Source organism: Rhinatrema bivittatum, chromosome 9 (assembly GCF_901001135.1).
Source record: "Rhinatrema bivittatum chromosome 9, aRhiBiv1.1, whole genome shotgun sequence".
Classification (NCBI taxonomy): domain Eukaryota; kingdom Metazoa; phylum Chordata; class Amphibia; order Gymnophiona; family Rhinatrematidae; genus Rhinatrema; species Rhinatrema bivittatum.
Window position 1 is genome coordinate 43,908,467 of NC_042623.1, and position 23,494 is coordinate 43,931,960.

General features: G+C 48.3%; 1 protein-coding gene across 1 annotated transcript in view; it reads left to right on the forward strand.

Moving 5' to 3' along the window:
* Positions 1-23,494, forward strand: part of KMT2E (lysine methyltransferase 2E) — a 607,980-nt gene that overhangs the window by 44,424 nt on the left and 540,062 nt on the right. The window contains 1 exon segment of the mRNA XM_029615154.1: positions 61-245. Within this exon segment, the coding sequence (XP_029471014.1) occupies positions 175-245 (71 nt within the window). The 5' untranslated portion in view covers positions 61-174.

Consider the following 23,494-nt stretch of genomic DNA (forward strand, 5'->3'; position numbering starts at 1 on the left):
AGCCTATCAGTATCATTGATAAGTTCTTTGTCTTCATTGCTTCCTTTTTTATTTTAACAGGGTTTGTGGATGCACTTAGATGTTTGCAATGAGCACTGTGGCTGGCATGCCCCAGTGTTTTGGATACCAATGCATAGGACTCCGTAGTAATCGTATTTATCAGAAGCGAACGTCATGAGCATAGCGTTCCCATTACGGGTTGACACAACACAAACTTCATATTTGGAAATGGCTGCAGGCTCAGAGTAAGTGCATATTTTAACATAATTGTCTAAACTTGACATGTTAAATGTATCTCTTTTCTGCATTTGCTTTTGGAAGAATTGAAGACCCGAGAAGCTGATGCTAGCAATTTCAGTTTTATTATACTATAGATATAATTGTTGGGTTTTAGTCTCATAATTTACTTAATATCAATAGTGATAAGTGTTATAGATTAGTTTGCTGGTTATGATGTCCTTGCTTCTAAAAACTGGCAATATGGATTTGCATATAGGAAAGTTAGGTGATTTGCTAAAGTTTACTCAGTCAGTGGTAAACAGGGATCTTGAATTGGAATGCTAACTTCTGTGTTGCCAATTTTTATTACTGTATAACTAGTTTATACAGAAGTGAGCACGTTCTCTCTATTAAATACAAAATGGCCTAGTTGAAGAAACTTGATTTTATCTGTATTTGGTTTTAAATAGTGCTCATGTAACTGAGAGCTACAATTTGTGGATGCAAGGAAACAATCAAGAGTCAGTGGTTATAAATGATAGAAACAGAATTATTGTATAAAAAGCTAAGTGGTAGACATGGGGGTCAAGCAGAGAATACTGGGTTATAGGTATAGGATGAATTTAGTAGTCACCTACAGTCAGCAGTTTTTGGGTCAAGTTTGTTCTTTTGAGAGAACTCTAGTATTGGTTGGACAGCAGCAGAGTTTCCAAATTCAAGGCTTCCTTGCTGCTGTGTACTGAATCTCTGGTGACAGACAGGGAAGCTGAATTTGGAGTAAATATTTGTGGCCTGATACCCATAAATATTTACTCCAAATTTAACTTCTGGTAGTTGAGATAGGATGGGAGCTGGCAGGTAGTGATGGATTAATGAAAGTTTAATTCATGATGAGTCAAATTGTAAGCATGTTATAATGTTTACAGGGTAAATAAAAAAAAAAAATTTTTTTGTTATTAAAATTAACAATGTTTTTGCTCATTTGGTCTTGTTCCCAGGTCTCCTTTTCTTTCTCGGCTTAACATGTATGTTCTTATTCTTTTGCACTTAAAGTAAAATGGGTGTTTTTTTTTCTTAGGCCACACTGCTATTTTAAAAACACTTGGGAGTCTGCATTTTTAATTTATGTTTATTTTAGCTTTACATGAATCGGTATGCTCATTTTTTTTTTATTTAGAAGTCAGCACAGCAACACCTTGATTTATGCAATTACTTCCATCAATGTGAGCCTCTAAGTAGAAGAAAACTAAAAAAAAATCAGTATAATCTTAATTTGGTTTTCTTCAGTTTTCAATTTGAAATAATCATCATTTTCCCTTCGATAGCAGGGCTGAATTAGCCATGCTGTCATGGGATCTGTCGATCAGGTCCGGGAGGTGGAGCGTGTCAAAGCAGAGATTAGATTTTTGTTCTCTGTGGCTGCGCGTGTGTTCCCGCGCAGGAAAGTAACGGAAACTCCTCAGTCTGTTCTTTCCGCGCGCGGGATCGCACGCAGAGCTGATTTCTCCTCAGCGTTATTTTTTATTTTTTCTATAATGTCTAAGAAATTGGGGTTTAAACCCTGTACTTGTGGCAAGGTAATGTTGGTCACGGATGGCCATGACCGATGTGACCGATGCCTGGGGCCAGATAATTTTGTGCCAGAATGGCCCCGAGAGTCCTGAAACAGCGGGCTTATAGGATGAGGGAACTTTTCAATTCTTCGGAGCCATCGGAGGCTCACTCGTCACCTGGCCCCTCGAAAACAATGGCTCCTTCACAAAAACGGGCAGCGTCGTGGGACCCTCACCCCTCCAGGCTTGGAGGTAAGGACTCACCGCGACGACATAGGCCATCGGGTTCGACAGGACCAATAGAGCCAGAATCATCAGAGCGAGAGAATGTCTCCAAAAATCTTGGTGCCTAAAACATCTGCGCCTAAGCTGACTTCTGCACCTAAGACATCGTCGGCGCATACAACTTCTGCGCCCGAAGCATTATTGGCGCACAAAACTTATGCGCGCACAGCACCGAAGTCACTTGTGCGCACGGCACCGGATGTATCTGTGGGCACGGCGCCGAAAACATACACGCAGAAATCCAGATCTACGCACAAGTCAAGATCTATGCACATGGCGCCGACAATATTGGCGCACACAGTGCCGGAGCATAGAGCATTGGAAAGCCCGACGCCTCTTCAACACATGAAGACAAACAAACTTATGACGCCGCATGATACACTACAATCAGCTAGGCATAAATCGAAACACCCATCTCATCCAATAAGACATGGGTTAAAACGACGACTTGAATCCTCAGGAATATCTTATTCCACCTCTCCATCTATAACCCCAATTCGCTCGGGTACCTTTCGCTCTTCGAGATCTACTTCTACTAGTACCACAACAAAACATAGAAAACGATAGACTTCTTGTAAAAACCACACAGGATCGTCATCACACCGTTATCATATACATTCACATCACTCGCACCACAAAAGATCGTCGAAGACGAGTGGAACATGGGACATAAGCCCTTCTACTTCTCTGTCGTCTCACACACAAGGTGCAAGCACCTTATCTCATAGAGAAATAATACAAGTCACTTCCTCTAATGCTTCTACATCCTCAGATGATTCAATGAGCATAGTGCACGAAAAGAAGGGGAAAGACTATGACGTTTCAAGTACTTTACCTCAAAAACCTTCAATACAACCTATGTAAGTTACAAAAACCAGCTGGTCATTTAACAATGCCCCCTTGTACAAAAGAGGCATTTTTTTCAATTGTCCCAATCGTTAGCAAGGTTTTATGAAACTCTTGAGTCATCCTTCAAGATGTCTAACGATACCTCTGTCAGTTCCCCAGAACATAAGACACATACCACTAGAGAACAGTCTGTGGAGCCTCCGGCATCCCCAATAACAAAGCGACCAACTTCACCAATTCAAAATCAGGATACACCTCTCGATTCCCCTTCTCCACAAACGTCCCCATCATCATCTACGGGATTCCCATCGGACCCGCAGGAGCAACCTCAGGAACCGTATTCCCCTCCAGAAGACCTTACATACCCAAAATGTTTAGAAAAATTGGGTACAATATTACATCTAGAGGTCCAAAAAGAGACAGACCCTAGATCAGAAACATTTGGTCTCCTAAAACTTTTCGATGCTCCAGGATAACCAACATCTCTTCTACCACAAGAACTCCTACATACAGTCTTACAGAAATCATGGGAAACACCTTACGCTCTGTCAGCGGTTTCAAGGAAAACGGATATAAAATTTCTTATGTGGAAAACATCACCTTACTCTGTGCCACAACTACCACATGCTTCAATTGTGGTAGAGTCGGCGATGCAAAGATTCAAGAAAACTAAGTCACATACCTTATATCCAGCGGGCAAAGATAACAGATTTTTAGATGAGTTTGGCAGGAAAATATACCACAACTCAATGTTGAATTCCCACACTATGCACCATCAATTCTATATGGTACAATACCTATATGAGTGCATACAAGCTACAAAAGATATGCTTTCCTCGACGGCAGGTCAGATACCTCCGCCTCTTCATGACATGGAGGAGTGTCCTCGACACCTTCTGAGGTCAATATATGAGGCATACGAAACATCTTCCAGGGTGTCTGCAACAGCCATTGCAACCCGAAGGCTGGCATGGTTACGCTCCAGTACGATACGGGAAGATTTACACGAGAAACTAACGAACCTCCCATGTACAGGAGATAATCTGTTCGGAGAACGATTTCAGGACACAGTGGGCAAACTGAAAGAGGAAGCTTTAGCAGTACAATCCTTAACATCATAACCTCACTACTCGACCACACGTCATTATGTCTGATCTACTAGTCGGCAGTTATATGCCCGGAGGCCTTACAGGTCTTTTCAGTCCTTTCGTACAGAATCGTACCTTTCTTACCAACGTCCTGCTCTGCAACAGCATACCCTGAATCAACATAGGGGTAAAGCACGTAACCAGAGACAGCAGGCACAACAACCAGCTGCTGCAGTGAAATCAACGCCATCTTTTTAATACCCCAGCCACCACCACGACATCAAGCACCACTCAGCAGAATCCATTCTTGCCTGGCAGCCTGGGAGAAAATAACATCCGATCAATGGGTTTTAGAGATAGTACGACATGGTTACCAGCTCCAATTTACCACAAAACCCATACTACCTCACCTTTCCACTCTAAAGAGTCAAAGCTTCCAGCCACGACTAAGGGAGGAAATTGCTTTGCTTCGCAAACAGGCCAGTCGACAAATTTCCCTGAGGACCCAGTCAGTAGGATTTTATTCTCCATACTTCCTCATACCCAAGAAGTCGGGTGGCCCTCGTCCCATCCTAGACTTGAGGGAATTGAACAAATTCCTCACCAAAGAGAAATTCAAAATGGTATCATTGAAATCAATCCTTCCTCTGATTCAACCCAATGACTGGATGTGTTCCATTGATCTGAAGGACGCTTACACACATATTTGATATACATTTGATTATTTAAGTACCGTTTCATAGTGATGTACTGCCTCAGTTACTCACATATTTTATTTACTCACTCTGCTACTCTATTACATTAATAGGCTGAAATGTAAATATTGCTCTGTTCTATCTCTCCCCTCTTCCAGCTCCAAGTTAATTTCCCTATTTTATTGTAACTTTCTCACATCCTCTATCTGATCCACTATATCTAAAGTTCAAGGTTCTTATTGAGAACATTGTTTACGTTTATTGAGAACATTGTTTACGTTACGTTATGCTTTACACACTCTGTTAATTGTAAACCGGGTTGATGTGATGCATGTCATGAAACTCGGTATAACAAAAACAATAAATAAATAAATAAAATATTCCGATCCATCCCTCCTCTTGGCGATACCTGTGCTTCCGCTACAAGCATCACCACTACCAGTACAAAGTTCTTCCCTTTAGACTATCTGTTCACCCAGGGTTTTCACCAAATGTATGGTGGTGGTGGTGGTGGCTTATCTCAGACAACAGGGTATAACCATCTTTCCATATCTGGACGATTGGCTCATAATCGCCTCGGCTCCAAACATCTTGCTCGATCACCTCCATCAGGTGATACAATGCTTACAGGAATTAGGACTAGTGATCAATTTTCACAAATCACACCTACAACCAACACAACAGCTGCAATTTATAGGAGCATCCCTGGACACCACTTGCAGCCGGGCATATCTACCAAACGACAGACTATCACAATTTCGTCACCTTCTACATGGAGACCTTCGGCGAGACAAATTTTAGTAGTCCTAGGCCACATGGCGGCTATTTTCACGGTTCCCAACACCAGGCTACACATGAGACGCCTGCAATGGGGCCTCAAAACGCCAATGGAAGCAGCACTCATAACCGTTGACACAGAAGTTATCGTTGACCTCCGAGATGAGAAGGGACATAACATGGTGGCTCATAGACTCCACCCTGTCCAAGGGAGCATTATTAAGTACCCCTCCTCACAACGCAGTGTTAACCACAGATGCGTCTCGCAAGGGATGGGGTGCACATCTCGAGATTTACGAAATGCAAGGATTATGGACAATCTCAGAGCAGAACCTGCAGATACATTTATTAGAACTCAGAGCGATTCGAAATGCACTACAAGTGTTTCAGAACCACCTGAAAGGTCGCAGGGTCATGATCTACACAGACAACCAAGTGGCGATGTTTTACATCAACAAACAAGGAGGGTCCGGTTCATGGTCCCTTTGCAAGGAGACCCTGACAATCTTCGAACATGCTCACCGAAATTGCATACATCTGCAAGCAACTTACCTACCAGGCGTGGCAAATACAAGAGCGGACAGGCTAAGCCGAATCTTTCATCCTCACGAATGGGCACTCATTCGGAAGTAGCCCAAGACATCTTCATGCAGTGGGGGACACCTTCGATAGATCTCTTTGCAATGGAGATCAACGCTTAAGTCCCCAAATTCTGCTCGATAAGACCAAGCCAATTCAGGATCACTCAAGATGCCTTCCTCATCCCGTGGACGACAGGCCTCCTGTACGCCTTTCCTCCCATATCACTCATAACAAGGACAATTCAAAAGTGCATAGCAGACAAAGCTCAACTGATACTCATAGCCCCGGCATGGCCGAGACAACCATGGTACAGTTTCCTTCTCAGACTATCCATCACAGACCCAATTCGGTTACTGAATTGCCAAGATCTTCTCTGTCAAAATCAAGGGACGCTTCTACACCCACTACACTCATCTCTCCACTTGACAGCATGGAGATTGAGAGGCTCCTTTTAACAGAACAGAGAGTTTCCACTTCGGCACAGTTCATCTTGTTAGAATCCAGGAAACTCTCCACAAGGAAAAATTATAGCTATAAATGGAAACACTACTTTACCTGGTGCACTTCCAAAGTTGTACCACCATTGGACTGCTCACCTGAGTTGCTCATGGATTATCTTCATACACTATACGCAGCTGGTCTTGCAACATCATCCATTAGAGTTCATCTCAGTGCCATAGGGGCATATCATAGACCAGTTAACAATCTTCCTATATCCAATCACCCCTTACTCTCTCGGTTCATTAAAGGGTTAACTCATCTTCGTCCTCCGATCTCTAAGCCTCCAGTTCCATGGAACCTCACCATAGTTCTTAAACAGCTCATGTTGTTGCCGTTTGAACCCATGGACTCGGCACATATTAAATACCTCACATGGAAAGTTGTATTCCTGGTAGCAGTTACGTCAGCACGAAGAGTCAGTGAATTACAGGCCTTGGTCCATTATTCTCCATATTTGCAATTTCATCACCAAAAGCTGGTTCTCCGAACTCACCCATCCTTCCTACCAAAAGTGATTTCTCGATTTCATCTCAATCAGACCATAGAATTACCCACCTTTTTCCCTAAACCTCATGCAAATGATAGGGAAAAGTTACTGCACACACTAGATTGCAAAAGAGCTTTAGCAAAGAAAGGACAAACTCGGACTCCCGTGTTTCCCAACTCTTTGTCTCTTTTGACCCGAAGGCACCTGGACTACCAGTGGCTAAACGCACCATCTCCAGCTGGATAGCACAGTGCATCAGATTCTGTTCCGATAAAAATTACAGCTACATTCTGATCCTAAAGCTCACCAAGTCAGAGCAGTGGCAACCTCCTTGGCACACCTTCAGAATGTACAACCCATAGACATTTGTAAGGCAGCTACATGGTCATCGCTCCATACCTTCACATTTCACTACTGCCTTAATCAACAAGCAGCCACTGATGCGGAGACAGGGCGCACAATCCTGCAATCTCTATCCACTGGTATTCGGTGACTGCCTCACTGTCAAAGATCACGTACAAAACTATATATCATAAACAACGTGATCGGGAGCTTGGGACTCCCATGACAGCATGGCTAATTCAGCCCTGCTATCGACGGGAAAAAGTTTGCTTACCGTAAACGGTGTTTCTGTAGATAGCAGGATGAATTAGCCATGCTGACCCACCCTCCTCCCTGGCAGTCACCAATTTTTCAACTACACTACAGCTTAATCACAGACTGAGGAGATTTCGTTACTTTTCTGCACGGGAACACACGCACAGCCGCAGAGAACAAAAATCTAATCTCTGCTTTGACAAGCTCCGCCTCCCGGATCTGATTGACAGATCCCATGACAGCATGGCTAATTCATCCTGCTACGGAAACACCGTTTACAGTAAGCAAACTTGCTTTTCTTATCCTGCTAGACCAATCCTGACTCCTACCAGCAGATGGTGTACCAACTTTGTTTGGCGACACCATCTCTAGTATAAGAGCTGGTACAGTAAGCTACCTATCCAGCAGATGGTGGAGCAGGCTAGACCTCTTCACTGCTAGTTAGACAAGACTAAACCTTAAGTCCCAAAAGCTTGTCTTGTCTATTCTCACCAGTTCCTATAAAGCTCCAGCTCCTTTGTGGGTTGTATCTCCCTCTGGCTTCTTTCTTACATGTGCCTTCCCCCCTCGTTTTCCTGTTTACTCAGTAAGAATTCTTGAGGGGGAAGGTTTCTGTGCTTCTGCAGGACAAAAAAAAAAAAAGAATCTGCTGAAAAGCTTGGTAATTGAGAATGCAGGTTTGTGCAGTCAAGCCCGAAGTTTGCAGGATTTAGCAGGGGAGTGACTGTGGGATCTATGGTGGAGCGCTGCAGACATTGTGCCCCTTCGGGAGTTGGTGACAGAGCAGCACTGCTGGCTCCTTCTGCTTTCTGTGCAGTGGGAGAGCCTCTGAGATGATCTCATGGGGTCCTGGTGAAGAGGCAGGGCTTCTCTGATCCAGCGAAATGGCTGCCATTTTGGTTTGGGCCAGGAATGATTTTGGGCTCAAGGCTATTTTTAGAGAATTTGAATTGGGGTTGCTGTGGAGCTCCCTGTTCCAAGTTGGAGTCTTCTTCAAATAGGGAACCCTTGATTTCTGAGGGCAGTAGATTGGTGGCCATGGCCTCTCCTCGTTCCCTTTTTTACTGAGTTTGTATTATTTTAATGCATCAGGCTTACCTGATACATGGCTGCCCTGGAGTTGTTCTGAGCATGTGGAGATGACCATCTCTGCTTTTTCCTGGGAGTAGCTGATTGGTGTAGTGTCCAGGGCTTTGAGGGTCACAGAGCCTGGAAAACTTTCTGGCTTCTAGAGAAGCAAAGCCCCTAGAAGATCTGGAGAAGGAGGAGAAAGGGGAGTTAGTGTCTGGAATGTGAGGAGTCCTCTGTCTGCTCATGAATGAGGACTTAGCCTTCTTAATTTCCCAGATGGTGAAGGTCTTAAGGATTTCAGAGCAACAGTAAGAGGAATCCCCTCTTGGAGGGAACTTGTACATTCCTTTTTTATAGGACCATCAAGGAAATGGCGATGACTAAGTGGGTGCTCCCAGAGGCAGGACTCAAGGTGGGGAAGGCAAAGAATCTATACCTCTTTCCAAAAGGAGACTTGGAAAAGTCCTTTTATATTCCCTGGTGGATGTAATAGTATTGGTAGTGATGCAAAAGACCACAATTTTAGTAGATGACAGTAGGTTCTCTGGGATGTCTATGATGAAAGATTGAGGCTCTCCTCAAACAGTCCTTTTGAAATTGCAGCCCAATCATTGCATGCTTTGGTATGTGGAGGCTATGAAGTGAGAGCTCTTTTGCACTGGATCCAACAACTTCCAGAGGAATCGAAGGTTGGTGATATGTGAAGTGGATTATTAGAGGTAATGCGTATGGAACTGAGAGCTGATGTTAATAGTGGATGTCTAGTATAATCTTATTGGGACATCTTCTAGGAACATAGTTTCAATGATTTCGGCCAAGAGGTTGCTAATGATCAGTCATTGGTCAGCAGGCAATGCCTCTAACACACACTTGGTTAAGGACTTGAGCTAATGGAGACTGCAGCATCTGTCATAGGATAAGTAATCTGGCTAACAGCAACTCCAAGAGTCCTGAAAGTATCATTACATGGGTGGGGCAGGAGTTAGTCCATTATGGAGAAATAAAGGGACCTTGATATGGTGCATCTTGTGCTCAGGCAGAGCCGGCACTGCACAGTGGTGGTCTGCAGGTCCCCTCTTAAGGTAATTCTGGTGGGCTGTTGGCTTACCTGATTTTATTGGATTGGACCCAGATCACCAGAGATTGGTGAGTCTTGAACATTGTTGGGAACGGTAGAGTTGTAGCTAAGCTGTGGCCTTGGCCATAGGTGCCATGAACCAGGGAGCACCCCCACGCTCTCACAGTGAGACTGAAAAAGCCATCTTCAGTCCTTCCGCTGCAGTTGTTGGTCCTTAAGATTAGAGCTCTGCCTCTTGGAGTAAGAGAAACTGCTGCGCCTGCTCCTGGTATCTGCCCGCTTCTCGGGGCCATCCATAAAGGGGGGAGGGAGCAAATCGGGACAACACTGGAGTTCAGCTCAGAGGCAGCCTGCATAGACATTTTTCCTCCCTTGCCTCCCTGCAGTTAGAAGCGTTGTAGACTGTGTGGGGTTGCAAAAAGGAGCATTAATTCCCCACCACCCATCCGGCAACCAGGAGAAGTAAGCAGTCTGCAATGACGCAGGAAACATAATCGGCCTCTTCCACCTCCAGTCTGGAGCGTTGTGGAATGTGGGCTGCAAAAGAAGCATTGGCCTCCCCTGGAAGTCAGGAGCAGGAAGAGAAGTGTGGCTGGCTGGCTGGAAGCACCATTGGCCTTCCATCCCACCCTTCCTATAGTCATGAGCAGGAATAGTGGGACCAGAAGCTAGAAGAAAGGAAACTCTGAAGGGTTGAAGAAAGAGGCTTGTGCTGCTGCTCCTTTGCTTCCAGAAGGGGGGGGAAACAAGTCAGAGAGCATGAATGTACACATGTGGGTCACTGAGCATGTGAGAGAGACCGAGTATGTAAATGTGTGTGAATGCGTGTAAGCACCTGTGTGAATGCGTGTGAGCACCTGTGTGAAAGAGCACGTGTGTGAATGCGTGTGACAGCGTGTGAGAGAGAGCAAGTGTGTGTGAATGCGTATGGTCTCCTAGATAATTAGCTTCAATTACCTCATCCCCAATTACTTAGTAGTTCCTAGATATAACTTATACTGTCATATTGCTTGTTCCCTGTACGTACCCGGATCAGTCCAGACTGTGAGTTGAGCCTCCTTTCCAGCAGGTGGAGACAGACTAAAACTGAAAGGATATCCTATATGAGGACAGAGCCTATCCTATACCCTTCAGTATTCGTCTGTCTCCAGCAGGTGCAGCAGCTGCAACCTGCAAGAACAAGCTTAGAGAGGACAGAAAGAGAGAGACTCTTGGTACTACAGGAACGAAAATTAACAGGTAAGAACTAAGTTTCCTTTCCCTGTACGTACCCGGATCAGTCCAGACTGTGAGATGTACCAAAGCTTCCCTAAACCGGGTGGGACCAAGACAGTCCCGCTCGAAGCACTTGGAGCCCAAAAGAACCAAAAAGTGGAGCCTGCACATCCAGGCGGTAGCGTCGATCAAAGTATTCAAGGACGTCCAAGTGGCGGCACTGCAAAACTACGGAGAAACCAATTGAACGTTCGCCCAGAAAGTAGCTCAAGAACGCAGTGAATGAGCCGTTTGGCCCTCGGGAACCGCCCGACCTTGAAAAAGAGGGTCCGAGGAGATCGCTTCTTTCAACCACCGTGCAATAATGGTCTGAGAAGCCGGCTTACCCCGATTGTACCCACTCCAGAGGACAGAAAGAGGGTCCGAGACAGAGTCATTGGAAACCTGGAGGTAGCAAAGTAGAACTCGTATGGCATCAAGTTTACAGAGATCGTCCCCAGTCGCAGGGAAAACGCAGGGAGTTCTGTCGACTGGTGGACATGGAGGTTAGAAGAACCGACACTAAGAAGGAAGGGCCCGTTAGGAGGGAAACCCGGAATCGGAAAAATCGCAAAAAAGGTTCCCGACAGGACAGCGCTTGGATCTCCGAGATCCGACGAGCAGGGGAGATAGAGACCAGAAAGACAGCCTTAAGCAAAAGAGCTTTCAAGGTAGCTCGATGGAGAGTTTCGAACAGAGCCGCGAAGAGGGCCCGAAAGAACAGATTAAAATTCCACGAAAGGCAAGCAGCCGAGAAGCTGGACGTAGATGCTTGATGCCCTTCAAGAACCAAAACACAGCCGGGTGTCCCACTCAGTGATGACCATCTACCCAACTCTGGAGAGAGCCGAGGGTAGACCTGTAGGCGCCAAGAACGAAGGAAAGACCCTCGGAGAGACTTTCTTGGAGAAGAGAGGACTAACGAGATCGGGGCGGAGGACGCTGAGAAACCCGACTCTCCACATACAGACCCAAACACGTTCCAGATACTCACGTACGCCAGGGAAGTTGACTGTGTCCGGGCCCGCAACAAGATGGAAATGACCTCCCCCTAATAACCCTTGCGCCTTAGACGTCGCCGTTCAAAAGTCAGGCCGCTAGACAGAAGCGAGCGGCCTGGTCGAAAAATACAGGTCCCTGCCGAGGGAGCCGAGGAAGATGGTGTAGTCATAGAGGTCCATCCGGCGCTAGGTTCAGAAAAAACCGCAAAAGTACGGCCTGCGCGTCCACTCTAGTGCTACCAGGGCCACGGGACCCCGGTGGAGTTCTATTTTTTCTGAGAACTTTCCCGACCAGGGGCCACGGGGAGAGCACATACAGGGGGACGTCCGTCGACCAAGAGAGAACCAGAGTATCTACGCCCTCCGAGCCGTGTCACCTCCAGCGGTGGAAAAACCAATTTGCCTTGGCATTGAAAAGGGTCGCCAGGAGGGGACTACCTGTCAACGATGAGGTGCATGGCTGCGTCAGAGAGTTCCCACTCCCCCGGATCGAGCGACTGCAGACTGAGAAAATCAGCCAGAACATTCCCCTTGCCCGCGATGTAGGAGGTCGCCAGGCACTGTAGATGTTGCTCTGCCCCGGTGAAGAGATGGATGGTTTCCAGGGTCATCAGCGCACTGCGGGCGCCTCCTTGGCGATTGACGTAAGCCACTGTGGTGGAGTTGGTGGACAAGACCCGTATCGCCTTGGCGCTGATGAGGGGGAGAAACTCCAGAAGAGCTAGGAACACCGCCCGAGCCTCCAACCGAAGGATGTGCCAGCAAGACGGAGCTGCTGGCCAGATCCCCTGGGCGTACTGGGAGAGACAGACCGCACCCCAGTCCGAGAAACTGGTATCTGTGGTTACTAACATCCACTGAGGGAGTTGGAGAGGAATTCCCTTAGCAAAGAGGAAGGGAAAACCACCACTGCAAAGCAGCAACGGTATAGCCCGAAAAACGGGAGGACTGTGTGAAACTGTGCCGCCACTGGCTGCCAGCGGGACAGCAAAGCCGTCTGGAACGGGCGCATAGGAGCAAGAGCCCAAAGGCCGAGGTTGATGGCAGAAGCCAAGGAGTGCAAGACCTACGGGTAGGCACAAGCCGTTGGAGAAGGCAGCAAGATACGATTCTGAATCTGGTCGATCAACTTGAGAGCCCGCGCGCGGGGCAAGAGGACCTTGCCCACCCGGGTGTCGAAGAGGGCTCCCAGGAACCCGAAATCCTAGGAGGGCTGAAGGTTGCTCTTGGAGAATCCAGCACGCACCCGAGAGACGCGAGAAGAGCTAACATGCGATGCACCGCCTGCCGGCAAGGAGCCTCCACCTTAGCCCTGACGAGCCAGTCGTCCAGGTAGGGGAGAACAAGGACACCTTCCCGGCAGAAAGCTGCCGGCACCACCACCATGACTTCGGCGGAGGTGCGAGGTGCTGTCGCGAAATCAAAAGGAAGGTCACTGAACTGAAAGTCTTGGCGAACGCGATGAATTGGAAAATGGGAAGACTCTGCAGTCAAAGCGAGTAAAACGAGGAACTCTCCGGGGCGAAAACGGCCCGAGGAGCGCTCACAAAGTTTCCATGTTGAAAAAGCGGGATCTTAAAAGCCCGGTTGACTTGTATAAGGTTGAAAATTGGACGAATACCCGTCCTGTTGGGGAATGACGAAGTAAATAGAAAACTGACCTGAGGCAAGTACGCTGGCAGAAACCGGGATCACAGGACCCAGGCACAGAAGCCTGGCGGAGGTGTATTCCACCGCTTGTCACTGGGACCGACCGCACGGGGAAATAGAAAAAAGGGATCCCGATAATCTCGAGCAAAGTGAAAGCGTACCCAACGCTAAAAATGTCGAAGACCCACTGGTCTGACATGATTGTGACCCATTCCACGAAAAAAAAAAACCAGAGAAAGCGACCGCCTAGGACGGGGCCGCGGAACGAGTCCAGCGCATTTCATTGTGTGGTAAGCGTAAGGATGAAGCGCGTGGGCTGGCCCCTGCGAAAGGGATGGCGCCCACAAGAAGACTGCGAGCAAGAAGGAAAACCCCCGGAGGAGTCACCCTGCTCGCATGGGGTATACCGTTTCCGTGTACGAGAGGGACGGGCTGATTTCGGACGGTCCTCCTGAAGCTTATGGACCTTACCTTCCCCTAAGAATCCATAGCTTCTCAAGGTCCTTGCCTAAGAGCAACTTACCTTTGAACGGCAATGTGCCCCACCGGGAATTGGAGGACAGATCGGCCGACCAATGGCACAGCCAGAGGAGCCGTTTGGCGGACATCGCCGAGGCCATCACTGTTGTCTGGATGCAGAGATGGTCATATGCGCCGCCTCTGCCCACGGGAGGTCCCGGGTGCAGAGCAACTGTTAAACTCACCTGAGACCTGCCCGCAGCATGAGACCGCTGCAAATAGCCGCATGCACCCCCAGCGCCAGAACATCGAAACTGCGCTTCACATGAGCCTCGAGCATGCGGACCTGGGCGGCTTGGAAGCCGGGAAAACCTCCTGTATCGTGCCCGCAAAAGGTAGTCCACGGAGGGATTACAATGTTATTTTTTTTTTGTTTTTTTGTAAAACTAAGCATACCTCTGGGAGGGGGAGCTTGTCCAGGGCACGGCCCGCCTGCTATTCCCACAGGCGCAACAACTTGTGCTGGGGAGGAAAGGGGAAGGCGCTTGCCGGATCCCTGATTCCCGCCAGGACCAGGACCATATCCGTGGGCAAAGAGGTCGTAAGGGTGCCCATAAGACCCTGGGGTTGTCCCTCTCTAGGGGTGGAAGGGTATTCTTCCATCCAGATTGGCGGCAGGATCTGGGGGTACCGGATCCACCGGGAGGGAGGGGGCACCCCCGGGACCACCCACGCCCCAAGGAACCCCGGGGGCTCCGCAGCCGGCCTAAACGTCAACGGCGCAGAGCAGGGAAAATTTTTTTTGGGGGGGGGGGGCAAGGGAGAGACCTCCCCCCCTCCTCCTGCAGGCTAGCTAAAGAGGATCTGCACAGGAGGAGGGCACCATTAACGAAAAACGAGCCCTGGAAGTCCCGGGTGGGGGAGGGAGAGGCGAGTGGGTGACAGAGAATCCATCCTGGGGGGCCACGGGGCTCAAATCAGGGGGTGGCTACAAAAAAAATCGGTCCCCCCCTCAGCCCCAGGGAGCTCCGAAAACGGAGCCAACAAAAATCCAAAATGGCCGGCATTCCCGGGTTTTCCAGGCCCGGGAACGGCCTGGCCAAGCTTTGGGGTGTCGATCCCCGGGCTAAATTTGCCTGCCCTGCCGAGGGGGGACCTTCTCCACCCGGCAGGGAGGCAGAGAAGAAGCCCCTGCGCAAAAAATTCGAAGGGGGCTGCAGAGAAGAGGCAGGCTGCCTGCCGCGGCAAAGAGAGAGGCGCTCTGAAGAAAAAAAGCTGCAGAGAAAAAAATCTGATTGACAGCCTGGAGGCCCGGAGTGAAGCAGGGGGGGGGAATCCTGCTGACTCCTGCCTGTCTGGCTGCCGGTTCAAGCCCAGGTGAGGAACAAATTGAAAAAAATATTGGTCTGCTGCTGTAGGTAAGTAATAAAAGTACTGGAAATACTTTTAAACTTAACCTGTTTCTGTGTCACTGAGTGTGCTGAGTGTGCACTGGCCTGTGCACACTCAGCACATCCTTCCCTTCATGGCTGTCCCAAACCCAGTTGTGATCTATAAGCAGCAGTAATATTAATAATGAAAGTCAGCATAGGGTCTGTGAGCTTGCTGATTTGCAAGCTCACAGGCTCTATGGCAGCCTGGATCCCTTCTTGTTTAGGCCTTCCTGTTACCACAGATACTCATGTAAGGGCAGGGCTGCTCTTCGCTGACTCAGGCTCTGTGCTGACTTCCACTACTAATGCTGCTGCTGGTACCTGAAAGAAATATGCTGTCCTTTGAAGCACCTGTGACCCCAGCTGAACATTTTGTGACTCCATTTGGGTCCCAACCCACAGTTTGGGAAGCCCTCCCTAGGCAAAGTTTACAGTCTTGTGTGACACCCCCCACTCCAGCTCTCCACCTACAAACAATTAAAAATTATGCAGTTATTGTAACAGATTTTTCCCATTGATAGCGGGGCTGAATTAGCCATGCTGTCATGGGAACTGTTCATCAGGGCCCAGGAGGTGGAGCTTCTTAGTAGAATACAGCGCTTTGCTCTGTGCGGCTGCGTGTGCCTTCCCGCGCAGAAAAACAGTCTCTACTCAGTCTGTTTTTCAACTCGCGGGAGCGCAAGCGGGGCTTAGATTCTCCTCAGGCAAGTTTCAAAAACAGATTTAAAATGTCAAAAGCCGGAACCGAGGCCCTCCGGGTTCAGACCCTGCACTTGCGGCAAGATCATGTCCATTACAGATGGACATGATCGCTGCTACAGGTGCCTCGGTCCGGATCATCAGGATGGCTCATGCAAGCACTGTGGCAGGATGTCGCCGCAGGCCCGCTGTCAGAGGGCCCAGAAGATCCAGGCCCTCTGGTTGGAGCAATCAGGCACTATGCCCCACCATCAGAAGCTCACTCGTCGCCAGGGCCAGAACAGCAGAGGGCCCAGACGGTAAGGAGAGAGGCGTCCGTGGGACCCTCCACCTCCAGGACTGGAGGTTCGGTAGGAGGACATCGTGCCCGGAGTCAAAGCCGGGAATGGCACGACTCAAAGCGGCAGTGTCGGCAAAAGGAGGCCACGACGCGAGGCGGAGGTGATTTGCACCGGCCAGTGTTGAGAGGCTCCGCAAGTGCGTAATAGACAGACGCCAACGAGGCATAAACCGAAGGCGCCGAGTCCCAGACCTTCAACGGCGCCATATCGGCGCAGACCACGGCGCATGCGCTGACGACAGATGCATCAACTGGAAGAATGCTGCCAACGACACGAGGCATCAATCTCGACGCACGTAGTGCCGACACGGATGCAAGGTGCGTCGAAGAACACCCACGAGGCTGGTAAACCGAAGCACGCGGCGCCGGGAATGGCGCAAGAATATACGTCGACGCACAGCTCGAAGCGTAGGCAACAAAAAGCCATGGCAGAAAACCCGACACAGGGACGGTTGACATCGATGCATGCTGTGTCCGGACCGACGCTCGGGTCAAAATACCCGACACCTGCCGAGACATCGGCACAGCAGGGGTCAACTCCACGCACCACTGACGTCCAGTCGGAGCATAAGAGACGGAGAGGGAAAAGTAAGCCAAAGGCGAGGGAAAGTCATCCACAGTTGTCCCCATTCCTTCAGGGGAGATCCGCCGACGCCTCACCCCATTGGAACATTCATCACTCTAGCCCTTGGGTCTCAGAATGATCCATATCCCCGAGGAGTACATTCAGAGGAAGAGTATGTATGGATTACATCATCTTCTTCCTCCTCCCTAGGTCGGACGTCTCCCCCTCATTCACCAGATTCTAACCAGGAGACTGACGGAATAGATCCACAAGAACCAGTTCCGCAGAGAAGGAGATCTGTGTTAGACGTCGAACACACAGTGCCGCTTCCCAGTGAAATGCCATGGAAGCCGAGGATGCCTCTGCAGACACAAGAGGCGTTTTCACACCTCTCAACTGCGCTGGCAGGTTTCTTTCACACACTGCAATCCACGTTTCAACTTCCCCCGTCTCCTACGGGCAGCACACCACCTTCGCCTCAACCGCGTTCGATATCAGAACCACCAAGGGACCCCTCCTAACGGGCACCAAGAGATCTCTCCCCACTGTGTCCCTCTCAACCTGCGATTCTGCCCCTGAAGAAGGTCAGACCCCCGACAGTGGTAGATTCAGAGTCACCTCCTTCATCTCCTTCAAGATACCCCTCTGACACACCGGAGCCTTACTCACCCCCAGAAGATCTCTTATCCAAAATTCTTGGATAATGGGGGCTCTTCTTAAACTAGAGGTTCAGAAGCTGCTGGATCCTCTGGCGGAAACACTTGGTATCCTTAAGATATTTGACATCCCAGCGGAACCCACCTCCCTTCCGTCACACAAGGTGTTTGATTCCGTCCTAGAGAAGATGTGGGAGTCTCCCTATACTACCACGCCGGAATCCAGGAAAATGGATCTTAAATTTTGTATGCAAAAATCTCAGTTCTACTTCACACTCTTCACTAGTTGTGGAATCAGCGATGCAGACAGCCAAGCGATCTAAGTTACACGGATCGGCACCTCCAGGGAAAGAGCAGCGGCTCCTAGATGACTTTGGGGGAAAAAAGCATATCAGTCCTCTATGCTTTCTTCCCTGATTAGTCAATATAAATTCTATCTGGTTCAATACTTATACGAAAGTCTACAAACCCTAAAAGCCGCGCTGCCTGATCCGGACTCCGCATCGTCTTCAATAACTCAGCCGATTCAGGATCTGGAGGAAGGCATCAGACACCTCCTTCGCACAGCGTACGAAGGGTTTGAATCGTCGGCTTGCACGTCAGCCTCGGCTATTGCCGCACGCAGAATGGCCTGGCTCCGATCCAGTGCCATTCGGGAAGAGCTACACGAGAGGTTGGCGAACATCCCATGTAAAGGGGACAATCTCTTCGGCAAAAATTTCCAAGAGCCGGTAGCGAATTTGAAAGACCAGGCGGTTGCGGTTCAATCACTGACCCAAAACCCCTCCTTCGGCGCGCCACGTAGATACTACACACCCACTCGCATGCAACCATACACCCATCGACCTTTCCGACCCTACCAACAATTTCGACCCGCTCCTTATAATCCACTGCAGCGGGCGACACCTCAGTCTCTTCACCCTAGGAGAGGCAGACCAAGGCCACAGCGACCAATGACACAGCAGCCTCAAGTGACTGCTAAATCGACTCCCTCTTTTTTAGTGCAGCTGCCACCATCACTGCCAACGTACCCACCAGGCAGGATTTCCTTATGCTTACCATACTGGGAAGCCATCACAACAGATCTATGGGTTCTAGAAGTAGTAAGACAGGGATATCAACTCCATTTCAACGCCAAACCTACTCTACCACACCTATTGCCCCACCGGGCCCAACAGAGTCAACTGCAACAGGAAATCGCATACCTCCTCCACCAGCGAGCGATCTGTCGAACTCCATCTCATGCTCGCAACAAGGGATTTTACTCACTGTATTTCCTAATTCCCAAGTAAACCGGAGGACTGAGACCAATCTTAGATCTCAGAGTTGAACAAACATTTGGTCAAAGAAATTCAAAATGATGTCCCTAAAGACTATCTTACCGCTTCTCCAGCCCAAGGACTGGATGTGCTCCATAGATTTGAAAGATCTATACCCACATTCCTATACACCACTCTTCATGGCAGTACCTATCCTATAATTTCAGAAACAATATTATCAATATCGTGAACTACCCTTTGGCCTTTTGGCAGCCCCCAGGGTTTTCACCAAATGCATGGCAGTGGTGGTGGCACATCTCCGTCAACTGAGCATAAACATTTTTTCTATTTGAACGACTGGCTCCTAGTAGAATCCGAACCCCAGATTCTCAACGACTACCTACACCAGACCTTTCAATGCTTGAACAGTTTGGGGATAACAGTCAATTACCAGAAATCAATTCTCATTCCAACGCAATCCCTTCAATTCATTGGAGCACATCTCGACACCATCCGTGCCAGAGTGTTCCTACCAAGGGACAGGAGACTAGAGATGCATCGTCTCTTTCGAGCCATCCGAGTCCTCAAGAAACCTTCGGCATGGCAAATCCTCACCGTCCTGGGTCATATGGCTGCAGCCATTTATACCGTTCCCAATACGAGACTACACATGCGTCGTCTACAGTGGGGGGGGATTCAAACGACAATGGAAACAACACTCACAACCGTTAACGATGAGAGTGAAATGGACTCGGGCAATGTTCCAGGACATACAGTGGTGGCTCAAGGAAAAAAAATCTACAAACGAGCGCTGTTCTCCGCTCCCCCCGCACAATGCAGTCCTGACTACAGATGCCTCCCACAAGGGCTGGGGGTGGGGCGCATCTAGACCACCTGCAAACACAGGGACTGTGGTCCATTCAGGAACAGTATTTACAAATCAACCTAATGGAACTCAGAGCGATAAAGAACGCACTCCAAACGTTCCTTCCGCACTTAAAAGGCTGAAGGGTCATGGTCTATATCGACAACCAAGTGGCGATGTTCTACATCAACAAACAAGGAGGGTCTGGTTCCTGGTCCCTGCGTTGGCGTTTTATAAGCAACGCACACATTCGGAGACAAGGGTGTCCCAATTATTCGTTTCTTTCAACCCGAACTCTCTTGGTCTTCTGGTGGCAAAACGGACAATATCCAGCTGGATCGCCCAATGCATTCAATTTTGCTACGCCAAGAGGAACCTAGCTTTAGCTTCTTGGCCGAATGCACACCAACTATGGGCAGTGTCCTCCTCACTGGCCCACCTCTCTCAAGTACCACCAATAGACATCTGTAAAGCAGTGACGCGGTGTTCCTTACATACGTTTACGTCGCACTACTGTCTAGACCAGCAGACATCTGATGATGCTAAACTGGGAAAAGTTGTGTTACAGACGATATCCACCTGAATTACAACTGACTATCCACGCTTTAGATCTAGCAAAAAAAAAAAAAAAGGAAAAAAGACGTTCAAACTAAACACTATGGAAGCGTGATCGGGAGCTTAGGACTCCCATTGCAGCATGGCTAATTCAGCCCTGCTATCAACGGGAAAAAGCAAGTTTGCTTACCGTCAACTGTGTTTCCATAGATAGCAGGATGAATTAGCCATGCTGACCCAACCACCTCACTGGATAGTCAGCACGTCATTCAAGAACTGCTACATCACAGACTGAGGAGAGACTGTTTTTCTGCGCGGGAAGGCACGCATAGCCGCACAGAGCAAAGCTCTGTATTCTACTAAGAAGCTCCGCCTCCTGGGCCCTGATGGACAGTTCCCATGACAGCATGGCTAATTCATTATGCTATTTACGGAAACACCGTTTACGGTAAGCAAACTTGCTTTTACATGGAAAAGAACATTCAAAGTATAGTCTTCTGAGGTAAAGATTCATGCATATTATATTTCCATGCACTGCTATGGTGCCAACCAGAAATCCCTGCAAAAAAGATATTTGAAACCCATATGGTACCAGACCTAATGTATCTTGTTGGGTGTAGTCTTGGACACCAGAAAGCCATAAGTAAACTGAATTATAATATATATATATTTTTTTAGATTTATATTCCACTTTTTGCGGTGCTTCAAAGTGGATTACATTTCAGGCACTGTAGGTATTCCTACATATCCCCGGAGGGTTTACAATCTAAGGCCTGGATTCTCTAAGGTCGCAGACCTTAGAGAATCCGGTGGTAACGGGGGGCAGGCCTGCCAAAGCTGGCAGCCATCACACCACTGCGGTGCGCTGGCTGCCGGCTTGAGCACTGAATATCTACTCCATAAAAGGGTGCCGCCCCGACTCCTCCTCTTCTGGGGCCGTCTCTGCCCCGACTCCGCCCCCATTTAAAGATCGCACGCGAAAACGGACTTTTCGCGTGCGATCTCCTTTGAAAATGTCCCTCTAAGTTTGTACCTGAGGCAATGGAAGGTAAAGTGACAAGGAGTGACACTTGGCTACTCCTCCACTCCATATAGTACTTCTCCCAAACCAAAACCACATTAACTACCAGCATTCAAAAAATAAAAGCCCTACCTAAGAAAAGGCAACACTGCAAATATTATACTGGGCCTTTAAACACCAATACACCTCCTATTAGAGCATAACATGCCAAGCTGCTATAGATCCCTACACAAACTACATGCCTCACTTAGGTCACACGTGCAGAACACAGATAACCCTCACCAAATGCAGAATAAAGACACTATCTCTCCCACGCTTATAAACAGACACACTCTCACACACTCGTTGGCTTACCACCTCTCACAGACTTGTTCACACTCACTGGCTCTCTTTCTCTCACACACTCAGGCTTCCTTCTCTGCTCATACATTTGGTCAGCAGGGCTTGGACTCCCCGCTGATGCTCTACTCAGGGGATGCATCTTCTGCCGGCATAACTTCTCGTTCCCCTCTCCTCGTTCTCCTCTCTCATCTCTCACCCATCCACATCTCTCTACTTTCCATGATCTCCTATTAACACAGCTTATATAGTTAATTAAAGATCCTGACCACCCCGCTTACCGAATTTCGGATTCTTCTCTCAGTCCCAACTTACCCTTTCACGATAAAGCTTTATGCACCTTATGTCCAAAATCGAACGCGCCATATGCTTGATGTTGTACTCTAGTCTATACGCAACCTGTTTAAAAACGATTTGTTAACCTAATCACATATATGTTCAATTTGTGTGTTGTTAGAAATTGTTCTTTTAAAAGGGTATAGTTGATCTATTAATAAGTCTCTCGTTCAATTGTATAATCACTGTAATATACTGTTCCAATGTTAACTCAATGTAATAAGTTGTTTTCATGTAAACCGGAGTGAAGGCAGATTGCTATACGTCGGTATACAAAAGATTTGAAATAAATAAATAAAATTAAATAAACTTGAGTTCACTGCTGGTCTGCTGCTCCAGGGGCATGTCTTCTTCCTAGCCACTCTGTCCCTTACCCCAGTTCTTCCACTTCAACATGCTTTCTCATCTTGTCCGTTCCTACACTCTCTCCCCAACTTCTCTCCACCCCGAACAGGACTCTTCTTCCTGCACTCTCCTTGTCCCAACTCAGTCTCTAGTCTCTCTCACATCAACCCCATCCGCTTCATTCTTTAACCCATCTCTCCAAATGTCAGCCCTCGCCAGTGAACTGGGTGCAGCCCCCCCCCCCCCCCCCGCGGCCCAAAAGAGGACGTCATGAGCAGCGGGTGCGTGCGCGGGAAGAAGAGACCATGCGAGTTTGGTCAGCATCAGCCCGAAGAACAGAAGAGAGACGCGGCCGGAGGAATGAGCAGCGCGGCTCAGAGAAAAAAGATGAAGAATGTCAACCCCCGCGGCCCATGGGGCTCCTTTCTCTGCGAGGGCTGAAAATGAAGGAGGTTGGGAGGAGGCTGCTGCCGCTAGTTCCGGGGGGGGGGGGGGGGGTAAGGATGGAGAGAGAGTGAATGAGCAAGCATGTGTGTTTGAGATCCTGTATGTGTGAATGAGAGATTGCATGTATGTGTGTGATTGAGAGCCTGTATATGTGAAAGAGAGTATGTCTGTGATTGAGAGCCTGCTTGTGAGAGAGAACATGAATGTAAATTTACGATTGGGAACCTGTATGTGTAAGTTTGTGATTGAAAACCTGTTTGTGTGAAAGAGTATGTGTGTATGATTAAGATCCTTTGTGTGTGAGAGAGATCATGTGTACGTATGATTAAGAGCCTGTGTGTATAAGTAAGGGAGAGAGCATATGTGTCTGTGTGTGATTGAGAGCTAGTTTAGGTGAGGGAGCATGTGAGTATGTGATTGAGAGCCTGTGTGTAAATGAGAGAAAGAGAGAGCATGTTTGTAAGTATGTGAATGAGAGTCTGTGTGTG